General features: G+C 37.7%; 1 protein-coding gene across 2 annotated transcripts in view; it reads left to right on the forward strand.

The window, feature by feature from the left end:
* The window catches only part of ESF1 (ESF1 nucleolar pre-rRNA processing protein homolog), a 31,061-nt gene that overhangs the window by 396 nt on the left and 17,029 nt on the right, over positions 1-13,636 (forward strand). For both annotated transcript variants that reach the window (XM_048060954.2, XM_048060955.2), the window contains exons 2-8: positions 35-728; positions 1,476-1,822; positions 2,604-2,717; positions 3,927-4,027; positions 5,693-5,845; positions 7,296-7,410; positions 8,389-8,527. In XM_048060954.2, coding sequence (XP_047916911.2) covers positions 62-728; positions 1,476-1,822; positions 2,604-2,717; positions 3,927-4,027; positions 5,693-5,845; positions 7,296-7,410; positions 8,389-8,527 — 1,636 coding nt within the window. In that variant the 5' untranslated portion in view covers positions 35-61. The remainder of the gene's footprint in view (positions 1-34; positions 729-1,475; positions 1,823-2,603; positions 2,718-3,926; positions 4,028-5,692; positions 5,846-7,295; positions 7,411-8,388; positions 8,528-13,636) is intronic.

Here is a 13,636-nt window from a genome sequence, read left to right on the forward strand (position 1 = left end):
AATACAAACTGCTTTCTTTTCTTTCATGTTCCAGTTACCCAAGCCTCCATTGACACCCAAAATGGCATCCCAGCAGGAAATCCTGAGCGATGAGCGGTTCAGCCGCGTCACCAGGGATCCCAGGTTTTGGGAGATGCCAGAAAAAGATCGCAAAGTCAAGATCGACAAGCGGTTCCGGGCAATGTTTCACGACAAGAGGTTCAAGCTCAAGTGCGCGGTGGATAAAAGAGGGCGCCCTGTTAACTATACCTCTGTGGAGAACCTCAGGAAGTTTTATGCCCTGTCAGAGTCTGACTCTGAACTTTCAGAAGATGATAGTGAAGTATGCACAGAGAAGAAAAAAAAGAAGAAGAAAGCTAAGCCTAAAGAAGAAGTAGATTCTGTAAAACCACTTGCTGATGGTCACCCTAGGAAAGAGAGTAAACTAACCAAACAAGGGGCGGACCGAACGGGTGAAGCCGTGACAAAACTGAATGATCAAAATGAGGGGCAGAAAGTTGCATTGAGGACCAAGTTGAAAGAGGACTCTAAGAAAATTGTAACAGAAATTGATCACTGTCAGGGAAACAAGGACCTTTCACCCCCATGGGAAAACAAGCAAAGAAATGAATCAGGAGGAAGATTGGTTTCAGTTCAAAACAAGCAAAAGCCTTCACGGCCAAGTGGTGCTAAATCAGAAAAAGCTCCTAGGAAGGATCATTCCCTAGGAGGAAAAACAAAAGAATCAGGTTAGTTGTTAAAGTAACAGGTAAATTCACCTATATTTATATGTGTGTTGTTGCCATTGTTTTATGCATAGAAAATATATATATATATTTTTTTCCCGCAATATCAGCCATGGAATAACTGGCTCGGGTTCAGTGTTGCCGAAGAATCAGAGTTGGTCAGCTGCTCACAGAGTTGGTGCTTGTCCTTCTGTAACATTGTGGACAACGATGTCCTCTCCTTTGCTGGAGCTGAAATCGTTCGTTAGGGTAGTTAGAAAAGTAAAATGTATTGTATTGCATACATTTGTGTATTTGCCAAACTGAATATTGAATATAAGGTCTGATGCCATGAGAACTTAATATAAACAGTCACTAAGTGAAAGCATAAGAAGAGCAGTGTAAGCCCTTAGTACAAGAGGGAGTTAGAACAGGTGATTTGAACTCTGTTTATACTATCTCTGTGCATATAGCCTGTATTATTAAAACCCAACTTTTAATCTGTTGATTCTGTATGTATAGTTAGAATAAAATAATAATAGTCTGTTAATTCGCTAATACAACTGTAGGACTGGAGAGCAATAAATTAAACAAACTGAAGAGGCAATACTGATGATTTGTTGTTTGTACTTCCATGATATAGCCTGTTCTTGTGTTATGTACTTAAGAGGTTTTGTAACTCCATACAAAGTAAACCTTTGTTTTTTCATCCTTGTAAAAGATCTTATGTAGTTACAGCATAAAAATGGATATTTAATGTTTATATTTTAGGGACTGTGCACAGAGACACCTGTGATGAAAGTGATGTCAGTGAAAGCCAATTAGAGGAAGAAACTTCTGAGGGAGAAAACTTAGAGTATGCAGAAACAGAAGAGGAGTCACAAGACGATGGGGAAACAGGCGAGGATGAGGAGTCAGAAGATGATGGAGAAACAGGCGAAGAAGATAGTGATTCAGAAGACGATGAAAGTGATATGGGGCCTGATCTAGCTAGAGGTATAGGGAACATTGAAACAAGCTCAGAGGATGATGAGGACTTAGATGATCTATTTCCAAAGGAGCCCGAGATTGAGCATTCATGGGGTGAACTAGATAAAGATGCGCCTCGTGGAGATGAGGTAAAACTACATCTGCATGTGGAAAGTTGCTATGTGATTACCTTAAAGACGTACGTTGTTATGAGTTGATTGTGGATCTTCATTTATATAACTGTTTGTGAAAGTATTTTTCATAGTGGTTTTTCAGCATTTCTCATTACAAAATGCAAGCCATCCTGAAATTGGCTGAGCATGAGAGACCTTGGGCATTCTCTCCTGTATTCCTCTGCATCTAAGCAGAGGCTCATCTATGAATGTTACCTGCAAGTGAAAGAACGAATGGAATTGAGCTTTTTAAGAAATTCTGGAATTTAAGTAATACTGCTTATGTTTATTACTTATTCTTTTCCACTTTTCTAATTTGTTTTTTTTGATTCATACTTGAAGTTAAGAACTTAGTAGACAACGAAGCAGGACTCACACAGTTATTTTATACGAAATCGCAGTAGTGTGGTGCTGTTGTAACACTGATATTTATTGCTATTATGACTAACCATGTGGTGATAACCCAGTCCTAAGTGCTGATGTTATAAACGCAGTCCTAATTCCGTGGTTGGTGCAGTCCAGTGCACCAGTTGGTGCTTCACCATTTGTGACCTTTTATCTGCTCTGTTGATTGCTGTTTCTGACCTTTGCTAGTTTAAGAGATACTGGGTCTTGGGGAAAATACTACTTTTATGTTTTCTGCAGTTTGTTGCTGACTCAATTTTTTTTAAAGAACAGTTGCTAGAGAGTTGTGTATTCCACAAAGGAGATGGGAATTAAACTTAAAAACTTTGTCCTGTTTTTTTCTCCCATTCAGATTACAAGCAGACTGGCAGTTTGTAACATGGATTGGGATAGGCTGAAGGCTAAGGACTTGCTGGCTTTATTTAATTCTTTTTTACCCAAAGGAGGGACTATATTTCATGTTAAGGTAAGACCTGATTTCTAAAAGAGGTAATGACTTTTACTGGAAAGAGGGGGGAAGCCTGCAAAGAGAGGGAGTTCTGTGGAAGAACCAAACGAGAAATTAACGTGATAAATGAGAAACTGTATGTGTTGCAATTTAACTAGCTGTGTTAGAAGTAAATCACAGAATTGTAGAATATCCAGAGTTGAAAAGGACTGACAGGGAGCTGGACAATTGAGCCCATCTCCTGGCTCCACACAGGACCACCCCAAAATCAAACCCTATGTCTGAGAGCATTGTCCAAATGCTTCTTGAACTCTGTCAGCTTGGTGCCGTGACCTCTTCCCTGAGGGGCCTGTCCCAGTGCCTGACCACCTCTGGGGGCAGAACCTTTCCCTAACCCCCAGCCTGACCCTCCCCTGTCCCAGCTCCATGCCGTTCCCTCGGGTCCTGTCGCTGTCCCCAGAGAGCAGAGCTCAGCGCCTGCCCCTCCGCTCCCCTTGCGAGGGAGCTGCAGGCTGCCATGAGGCCTCCCCTCAGCCTGTTCTGCTCTGGGCTGAACAAACCAACGGGCCTCAGCTGCTCATGTGTCTTGCCTTCTAGAGTCTTCTAGACTCTTCTCAGCAAAGGAGTTGTATGCAGAGATAAATTCTGAAGGTGTTAACACCTGGTCTTTATGAGGCTGGCTCCAAACGCTGTTTTGCTGAGCTTAACAGTGAAGTTCTCCGAGTCTAGTAGACTACATTTCTGTAGCTAGTTTAATTTTCAGTAGCCTATGGGGTAGATTACTCAACCTTAAACCTGGCAATTTTCAAGTGCTTTACAGTCCCTTTTATCATTGCAGAGGTTGGTTTGTTTTTCATCAATTTTGAGTTATTTATAAACTGACTAAATTCTGATAGTTAAGTCCTATTTTTCTGTTTTTAGTATCTGCTTCCAGCAGAAGTTTTTTGAGAAACGTTATTACCGCAGTCCTTTTTGAAATGGGCCACAGTAAGATGTCAGGGCTTCTGTTCTTCATCTGTCTGGAAACATTCTCATTTCTAAATCTGTTTATTCCAGTCTTTTGCGTACGTTAACACTAAGAGGGTATTAAAGTTTGTGGAGTTGATGGCTTTATCTTTCTTTCTCTAAAACCAGTGAACTCTAAAAGGCTTGGTGAGATTTTTTTCTTAATTGGTATACATTATGCTGCTGCAGTTAAAATTTGTTTTTGTGATGTTGTATTTGTAGATTTATCCTTCAGAGTTTGGAAAAGAAAGATTGAAAGAGGAAGAACAACAAGGACCTGCAGAACTAGTTGATCTTCCAGAGAATACCACAGAAAAAGACGGGTATTAATTTAATCTTCAAATGAGAGATAGAAGTCTTAATTCCTAGTGAAACGCCTGGTCAGCTGCTTTTTGCAGATTTTCATTTGTGGGAGTCTCCTGTGGACAAATTAATTTTATATCTTTTTTTTGAGAGAGATTTTAAACCTGACCCATGTACATTGTCAATGCATTGAATAGATGCGTTATGATAAAACTTGAGAAAATTTTTGTATTGATAAGTGACTTGAAAATTTGTATTACGTAGCTCATTGCAGTAATAAATGGAACAAATGTGTGGAGAGCTTAAAATGTTTTTCTCTGCAAATTGCCGTTCATACAACAAACTCCCTTTGTTGCTTACTGTTGAAACTTTTATCTGCGTAACCAACAGGGACCATAACTTAGCCCAAGAATTCCCAGGTTGAGACTTCCTGAATGCCACCTGCAGCGGCCCTGGCTTACTAGGCTGAGCTCATCAGGCCTACCATTGTCCAGGCTTCTTCAGGCATGTCTCTTTTTCTTTTGTTCCACTTCTCTCTTGTTCTGCTTGACAGTCTTGTCTGTATGGAACTGGAGAGGTTTTGGTTTAATATTTTTCCAGAATTTCCAGATGTTTGGCAACCTGAGTGGAGCCCATTTTGTATAATACATCCCACTGGACTGCCCTATATTTGGAAAATCTGGATGCTTCTAAAACAGGTGTAAATTTCTTTGCAGAAAGTCTCCGGTGCATCAGGGAATTGTATAATGAACTTAAAGCATGTGCTGAAGTCAGCTTCACTCTGTGCTTCAAGGTGCACCCTAAATTATTGGGTTTACTGCTCAGTGAGCTCCAGACACTCAAACATAATGAATGGAAATCCGGATATCTCAGGCACCTCTGTGATACCTCTGCACATACCCTTTACAGTTATAGGCCAGGACCTCAGCCCTGTGATCTGTCTCCTCCGTTTTTCCACCAATTCATCTACTTGTCAACCTCTTTTCTGCTTTTTTTTTTTAACTTTTGCTTCATCTTCTGTGACGACAGCACCACCTGTGCTACTGAAGTTGGTATCCTGATTCCCTTTCTCAGCCGTATCACTTTCTTATTCATTACTCCTACATTGTTTCTCTCCAGCATGAGGATCTGAAATCCTGTCCTCTTACAGTCTTGCAGTTTTGGTTAATGTTCTTAACGTGCAACGGTACTTCTATATGAAAATGTTTATCAGCCTTGCAAGGAGCCAGGATTTCAGGTGCCATCCCAGCTAAATAAGTGCAGACACCTCGACAGGAAGGATTAAATGGTACTTCTTGTGGCATGCATAGGGGCATGCAGAGATGCTACCCTGTGTGCCCTGTGCAGAGACGCTAACCTCGTGATGCCTGTAGGAGGCAGAGCTGGATAGAGTTGCTGCTGCATAATGTCTTCAAGTGATTTGAACGCTGCCAGTAATTTAAAAGTTGGGAATTTCATGACTCCAGTCCTAGCATGTTAGCTCATCTTGTGGAAAATACCATTATAAAAGCACCAAGTGAAACAGCACCTCCTTTAATTAAACTATGAATTAGTTTTTTTGAGTAAAGCTGAATGGGTATTTGTAAAGCTTCATGCTGTTTAACATCTAATCGTAGTAAAAGATGAGGAGAGTGTTTGAATGGTGCATGTTTTTAAGTTGATTGTGTTGTTTTCTACTTTTGCAGGCTTTACAGGGAAAAATTAAGGGAGCATCAGTTTAAACGACTGAAGTACTTCTATGCAGTTGTAGAATGTGACTCTCCAGAAACAGCCAATAAAATTTATGAGGAATGCGATGGGTTGGAATTTGAAAGTAGCTGCTCTTTTATTGACCTGAGGTAAATTCAGTGCTGACTGCCTTACATATGTATCCTGGGTGTGGAGGGGGGCAATAAATTTAAAACCAATTTTAAATAATTTGAACTAAACATTATTGCGTTGTAACCAAAATGAGATTTATTTAATTTTTAAATTAGGCAAGCAATGCATTGTTAAGGTGTGGAGTTCTTTTGTTTGTTTGTTTTCCCTTGAGCTGGAAAGTTTCATTTTCTTACTGGAAAATTGCAAGTTTGAGAGGAGCTCTGAATAGAGAGATTATTCTCGGGTAAAAAGTTCTGGATGAGTCTTCAACCTTTTGGTAAAATTCAAGTTGTTGAGAAAACAGGACAACATACTGCTGCTCTCGTGCTTTTTCAGGGTTGCTTACCACAGGGCAAGAATGTTGTCCTGAAGCTGCAACAGATTACTATGCTAGTTCCTGTGAATAAGCTGGAAGCTCTAATATTTCAAAAGTCACGTTTGGGAATAGGAATTTTAAGTTCTAGTGGTGTTTTATTGTTAGTGTTTCCTTTTGTTACCAAAAAGTCTTCTGTTCTGAGCAGAAGTGAGGTTACTAAATCATGTTAAGTTTGGACAGAAGCTGGCTTTGTCTACTGGAACCCATGTTAATGGGCACTCTTGGAAATTGGTGAAAGATAACTTTTTTGTTTTGAATCATTGTCTAGAGGAGATTAATTCATTGTCCTTTGAATCATTCTGGAGGAGATCATCTCTGCCAAATAAACGCACAACTTTTCTTGCTTCTAAACACAGAAAGACAATGTTTTACAGCAGACAGCTGTTTGAAATTCCCCAATCCTTTTCCTAATCTTCCACTTTATTAAATTTTAGTGTTGAATAGTATTCATCATATTACATTTGTAGTGATTAAAAATAAATCACTCAATAACTTAATTTCACATGTAGTGCACAAAGGTGTTTATTTAATCTAACTTTTGGTGGATACAAGAGTCGTCTCTAAATTTTTTTTTCCTACTAATTGTAATGTTAATGATGTACCAGGCTTCCTTAAAATGTTTTGATTTTTTTTTTAGTTCATCTGTTTTAAAATTGTATTTTACTTTTTTCTTCCTAATTTTTAATATAAACTTTCCTGTAAAGCAAATTCTTAAAACATAATTCTTCGAAAACTGAAAATCACCCCCAAAACAAACAAACAAAACACCACCCTGACTCTGCCTACTACCAAACTGCAAATCGTTTAGTTTACTTCCCCAACATGGTGAGGTTAAAGACTGAAAATCTGTGGAATAGCTGTGCAAAAGCCAGACAGTTAATGTGTGTGTGTGTGGCACTTGTGTATTGCTTTGGTTTCCTTCTCAGGCTTACTGACTATATTTTAGCAAATTCTTTTGTGCTGATGTACCATATTTGTGAAAAGCTTAGACTGCTTGTACTATGAAATTTCCCAGTATATTTGAATAATAACATGCTTTATCTGCCTTTAAGATTTATTCCAGATAATGTTACATTTGATGATAAGCCAAAAGATGTAGCCTCAGAAGCGAATGTATCTGTATATAAACCAAAGTACTTCACATCTGCTGCTATGGGAACATCAAAGGTATCTTTACAATGCTTTCATAATGTTTTTCTAATTTGTTTAGTTTTATTGTCAGATTTTAAATTATATGTCAGTGGTAGGGAAAAGCTTCCTGCTTGTCTTAAGCATTTCAAAATAGAAACATCCAATATGTTACAAGATGCAGGCATGCTACAGAGCTGCAAGTTGTGACCCAAGATATAAGCTTGAATTTTGTTGTATGAGAGGTTCGACTTTTCTGTTAGAAATTGAATACTACATTTTGACCTCGTAATACCCCTCTTACAAGTTGCGCATGGACTTAACTTTGTTATCCACAGTTAAATCTTCTAATTTGCTGAAAATGGTTGTTTGTGTGTAGTTCAAGAGGCTTTTTGGTGGTGGTGTCAGGCTTAAACAGTTGCTTCCCTTCCTTGTAGCAATCCATTTCTACTGTCTTATGTGACAGCCAAAACGTTCATCTGGCCATGAAATGAACCGGATTGGGGAAGTGATTAGTTGAGAACTAAGTAATTTCTGCAGGATAATTTTTCAGTCATGTGTTTCATCTTCCTAGTTGAGGGTGCAGTTGCGCAAACACTTTGTTGTCCCTATTGCAATCCATGCCTGATTCCAGGAATGAGTTTGTGCTGGAGGAAGAGAGAAGTTGGAGGCTGCTGCTTCAATACCAGTATCTGCTGCCACAAAGGAAACTTGGCTTACAGAGATTTTGGGTTATGTGACCTGATGTTACAGAACCCTTGAATGCAATAGGAGACTTCATTCTTCCATGTAGTTAAAGCTCCTTGAAACTCTTGTTGCTGAAGAATTTTGAAGAAGTTATTATTAAATCTATTATAATAAATTATTATTATAGGTAATTGTTCTGTAGCAACATTAGTAATAGGTTTACATTTTTTAAGTAGAAAGTATCAATTTTTTTCTAAAAAAAAAAAAACCTGTCTTGACATGCTTAATTTTAGTGCTTCAGCTTCTAGAAGTGGCTTTCTTATTTTTAAGGTAGATATAACATGGGATGAAACAGATCACGAACGAGTAATGTCACTTAACAGAACTTTTAAAAAAGAGGAGCTCCTTGACATGGATTTTCAAGCTTACTTGGCTTCATCTAGTGAAGAAGAGGAAGAACAGCAGCAAGGTACCTACATAAATGTTGTTCACAAAGTCAGTAGCTACATTTAATTAACTCGTGTTCAAAATACTGTATAAATTCCACATCATCAGAAAATGCTTTGAATGTCTCCTTTTATAGGGAATCGTTATACTCTGTACTCCTTATACTCATTATAGAGAAAGTATGGTCAAGTTCTACTCTGAAAATAACCTATCTTTGCTACAGAGCTAAACGTCTCTGAAAATGGTGTATACCTACTTTTCTATATATGTATTATGACCTGGGTGGTGAGCACATTTGTATCTTTGATTCACTCTTCAATTAGGAGATAAATGGATTGATGATAGAATGCTGACAGATGATGGAAAACTTCTTGAAAAATTCTGTAAATCTTTGAGTTAGGCCTGGTAACATGGCAGCTGTAGAGTTCCTCGGATTTACTGGGACCTGACATTCCTTTTTCCCGCCCCTTTATTTCTTTATTTCTGTTCTGTTTTTGTTTTTATTTGAGTTAAATACTGACTGCAAAAACAAACTTTTCCAGTGTTTTCTATCCATAGTAAGAAAACACATGTTCAAATTTCTAAAATTTCTCTTAAAGCCACAGCTGAGATTCATTATACAGACCTGACTCTGATTCTCCAAATAAATAACATCACCATTATGACCTCAAAATGGCCAAATTCCTTTTTCGAAGACAAAGGACAAAATTCTATTGCACTTCTGCAATAGAATTTGTGAAGTATATCAGCTGATTTAGGAGTTACAGATTATTTAGAGCATTGATAAGTGAGACAGTTTGACTTTCATGTTTAAACCTAGCTTTCAAAGAGCTTCCTGTTTCTCACTTGTCATGCAAAATCTCTTTACCTAGTGTAATTAATGTTTAATTAAGCCAAACATAATGGTTATAAATGGATTCAAGTAGAAACATTGTGATTCATCTAAATCATAGTTCATTTTCGCCAATATCGATAATTCTGTTAAAGAGGAGACTTTTCATTGTACGTTTGACTGACTTTCCTAGAGACTGTGGTAGCTATCAAGTTCATTCAGTTCAGAATAAAAATAAGCTTTCTTTCTGTAGAGTTTAAGTAACACTGACTTAAAAATTATTTTAAAAAAATAAAATGGTGGGGGATCAGGAGTTTCCCTAAAGATTTAGTCCCTATGTGGCTGGTTTACGATTAGTAGCTTGGGCCTCTAAGTACAAAATCACTTTCTTCCTTTTTTTTTTTTCTCCTACCCCTCTCTTTATTTATCAGGGTAATGTAATATTTCAACTGGAAAATTCTATTTTATAGTATTTAGTATATAATAGTATACAGTATAGTAATAGTATGGTATAGTGTTATATATGTAGTGATTTGCTATATTCATGGCCCTCTGTATACATACTAAAGTCTCTGCAGGGCAAGGATACGCTGAAGAAGCTGTCCTAAGGCTGGGCCTGCTGGGATACCCTAGACAGGACATGGAACGGATCTTAGAGGGCCCTGGGGAGGATGTAGATTGTACAAAGGTCCTTAAGCGCAGCAGTAGCTCTTCTTGGGTAACCACAGTGTGAATGACAGTAGTGAAAACCTGTGGTATGAGACTTCTGGTACTCCAAAGCTTTACTCCAAAGTCTTACTTTGTGAGGGGGAAGGTAAGCTGCAGAATGTGCTTAAGGGAACCTTATGAAAGATTGGAGCGGCAGCAAATTTTAATTGCTTTCGGATTCTTGTAGCTTCTTAAAAATAGGAAGAGAATGTCATGTAACTTTTAAAGTCTTCTGTGTATGGTGCAAATTCCTCAATTACTTTACTTGTTTTCACTCTAAAAATCAGTCTGCTCTTAATTGGTCATATATATAGCCTAAATTACAAGGAAAAGAACATGTCATTAAGCCTTAATCAAGTCTTTCAAGCAGATGTTAAAATGGGTTTATACAGCATTAAAGTAGGTTGTTGTAATCAGATGTGTTTGAAGCATGCAAAAGAGCATGACAGATTTTTCTGGTTATGGAGTTGGGAAATTTGCTGGCAGCAGACTTGGCAATATCTTGGCAGGATAAATGTCCATTTGTTTCTTATATTACATAAAAATATGTTTATAAGCTGCACCTCCATGACCTTAATTCTCTAGTAATGCTTAGTAAAATGCATTAATAGGAGCAGTAGCTGCAGAGAAAAGTATTTCGGTTTTCTTAGTTCAGGTTTTCAAGGCTACTGCTGCGTTAAAAGAACAGCCTCTGTTACAGAGTGGTGATAGAATCCATAAGTGAGCAATACTGAAGAAATTTTAAGTAAACTTCTGTTTCTGGGGAGGGAGAGAGATTGACCTAGAGTTATGTTATCACACTAACACATTTTAGACCTGAAATTGTGTAGTTCCTAATGATGGTTTTGAGAAATAAGTTGTTAATAGAGGAATGGTGTTGCCATGTCCATAACGTGTTCCTGACGTTTTATCTGTTGAGTTATAAGATACAAAGCAAGATTTTGCCCAGCAGAATTATGTGGCACTATGCACAAAAGGGAAAAATAGCTGTTTGAATGGAAAGGTAGGAGTGTGATAAGAAGGAAAAAAAATGTTCTGGCCATCTCATTTATTTATTTGTATGCTTTATTTAAAAACAGCTTTTGTTGCCCTGATCCATTTTCGTTTTTATTATATTTTTCAAGTTAAAAATGTCTGTTATGAATGTTGTTGTTATACAACAGTTTTGTAATGTCATGTATTTCAGTTTCATGGACCTGATATATAGTAGTTTGTGGGCACAAAGCATCTCCTTTACATTGCTTCTGAACTCTCTGTTGCTTGGATGCATTTGTTGTGGTTAGTAAAACTTCGTGGTGTGCATCAAATTCAAGCCCGTAACTGCTATTTTGATTGTGAGCACCAATGACTTAGTTTATGGCATTTTAAACGATGCTTCAAATTAAGCAGCATGGTGTTGATGCCTAAGATTTTGTGCTGGTGGTTTTTTTATCTTTGCAATAAAAAGATCATATTTGCTGTGCTGCTTTGCTCTTCCCCACAGAGTACGTGAAGAGACTATATGACACAACACTTTAACTGGTGTGGTTTTGAGTAGTTGTTCTTGATGGAGGTGTTACGTGCAGGGAGTTCTGTATAGAATTCTGTATAGAGCCCTGCTCTTCACAGTAGGAGTCTGAGCAAGGAGTTCTGCTGCCCTTTGTGGAGTCTAGTGTTAGAAGCTCTGTACGACAGGAGGCTATTTTGTGCTGCAGCACCAATGCTGGAGATGCACACATGCAAGGAAAGAAAATATAATCCTTGGAAGGAGGGGAGGATTTGCTAGGTGGAGATTTACTTATTTAATTGTGCTGCTGATACAATTTTTGGTGATTAATGGTAAATAAGATCAGTACGCTTAATAAATATTTTACACTTTTGAAATTATTTTGCTCATTAGCTTAGTTATGTTAAATGGATCTTTTAATATTTTATCATGTGACAGTACATATGTTGTCTTACCTATGAATACTGTTCATTTTTATGCTTGCTAGAACTGTTAAAGAAGGCTAATAACTGGAAGATGATAGAACATGCAGCTATTTAAGATTGTCGCTGAATTCAATGGATATTTATAAAATGCATTGAACACAATGTTATTTGGGTTGGCTTCTCTCCCTTACTACTCTGTAGATGCTTTGGCCACTCTGAGGCATTACTGCAGCTTCAGTGGTAATGAGGATCTGACTTCTTAAAATATTTCTGTTGGGTTAGTTTTGGCATGTTGCTAAAATAATTCCTAAGGAAATAAGGCAGAGAGAGGAGTTACCAGTTAATGATTTAGCCAAGCCCCGGTGGAATTTCATGGGATAAAATAGAAGCACCACACCCTGATTGTTTCTTTCTATGAAACGTTAGAAGCTTGGTATAACCTACTGGTTGGAGATTTTTCTAAGGCATATTTGCAGGTGCGTGTTTTGTGTGCGTATTTGTTATTAAAAAAATAAGATGGATCAAGTTCTAGGAAACCCCAGAACAAAGGTCAACTTGGCTTTCCTTCTGAAAAATTCATGTAACCTCTTGGAGTTGTCCAGTGACTTAAAATTAAAGGATGTCTCTGTGTGCGCTTGTGCAGGCCAGGATGTCCCTGCTCAGAAGTGCCTAGATGGGAGTCCAGTCTGACTTGTATTTTATATTCTTAATTTCATCTGCTTTTGCATTCTTTTCCTTCACAGGCTAAGTTGTTTTTTCTCTTGATTGCATTTCTCTTACAACGTAACTGTTAATGCACCAGACCTTTTTGTTTTGGCTGTTTTTTTTTTTTTTTTAATTCAAAAAGTCTTTGAAAAACCTATTGGCAGAAAGCGTTACTGCCTTAATATCCGTCAGAAAGTGGTTCCTCATGTTGTGCAATGCAGTGTGATACTTGAAAGCTAGCAGCAAGGTTACTTGAACTCTGAACAAACTTTGAGAACATATTCAGTTAATTTTCCTTTCTTGCAGCTGTTGACAAATGTTCTTTATTTGCTTATAGAATGAAAAAGCTCTTAAGAGTTTTTTGAACGAAATGTTAATGCTTATTTTAAAGCTATTGGTTTTGACAAAAGAAATTCATCTTTTATCAAAATTGGAAAGTATGACAATGTGTCACCACTTAAATTTCTCCTGGCAAAATTAGCAAAAACTGGTCATAATAAAAATGAATCACCCCTTCGTTACCCAGTTTCAAGGGAGCCTTTCTTAGCCAAAGGATCTCTTCAGTTCCCATCCAGAATAGCTTTGCTTATCATTTCTTATGATATCAGGAAAAAAAAAAAAAAAGCAACAGTCGCTTATTTTTCTTACTTTAAGAGCTGAATGCATTTTTGCTTGCTGCATGAGCAGATGCTTTTGTCTTAAGAGTTTTCTGCTACTGATGAGGAAAGTGGAAAAGCAGCTGCAGTTAATTGAGCAGTCAAAACTTCCAATCACAGCCAACAACAAGCATCTTAAGGTTATGGGATGTAAAAGAACAACAGGATCAGAAAAAGAAAGAAAAGGAGCCCCAAAGCTAGATTTCTACTGTTCAAGGAGCTGCAGCATCTTTAAAGCTTAAAAAGCCTGTTGTCTTTGAAATGCTTCTTGAAAGCTTATTGCAGGTCACATTGTAATTGTGTTTTCCTTAGCAAAAAT

The sequence above is a fragment of the Anser cygnoides genome, chromosome 3 (assembly GCF_040182565.1).
Source record: "Anser cygnoides isolate HZ-2024a breed goose chromosome 3, Taihu_goose_T2T_genome, whole genome shotgun sequence".
In the NCBI taxonomy this organism is placed as follows: domain Eukaryota; kingdom Metazoa; phylum Chordata; class Aves; order Anseriformes; family Anatidae; genus Anser; species Anser cygnoides.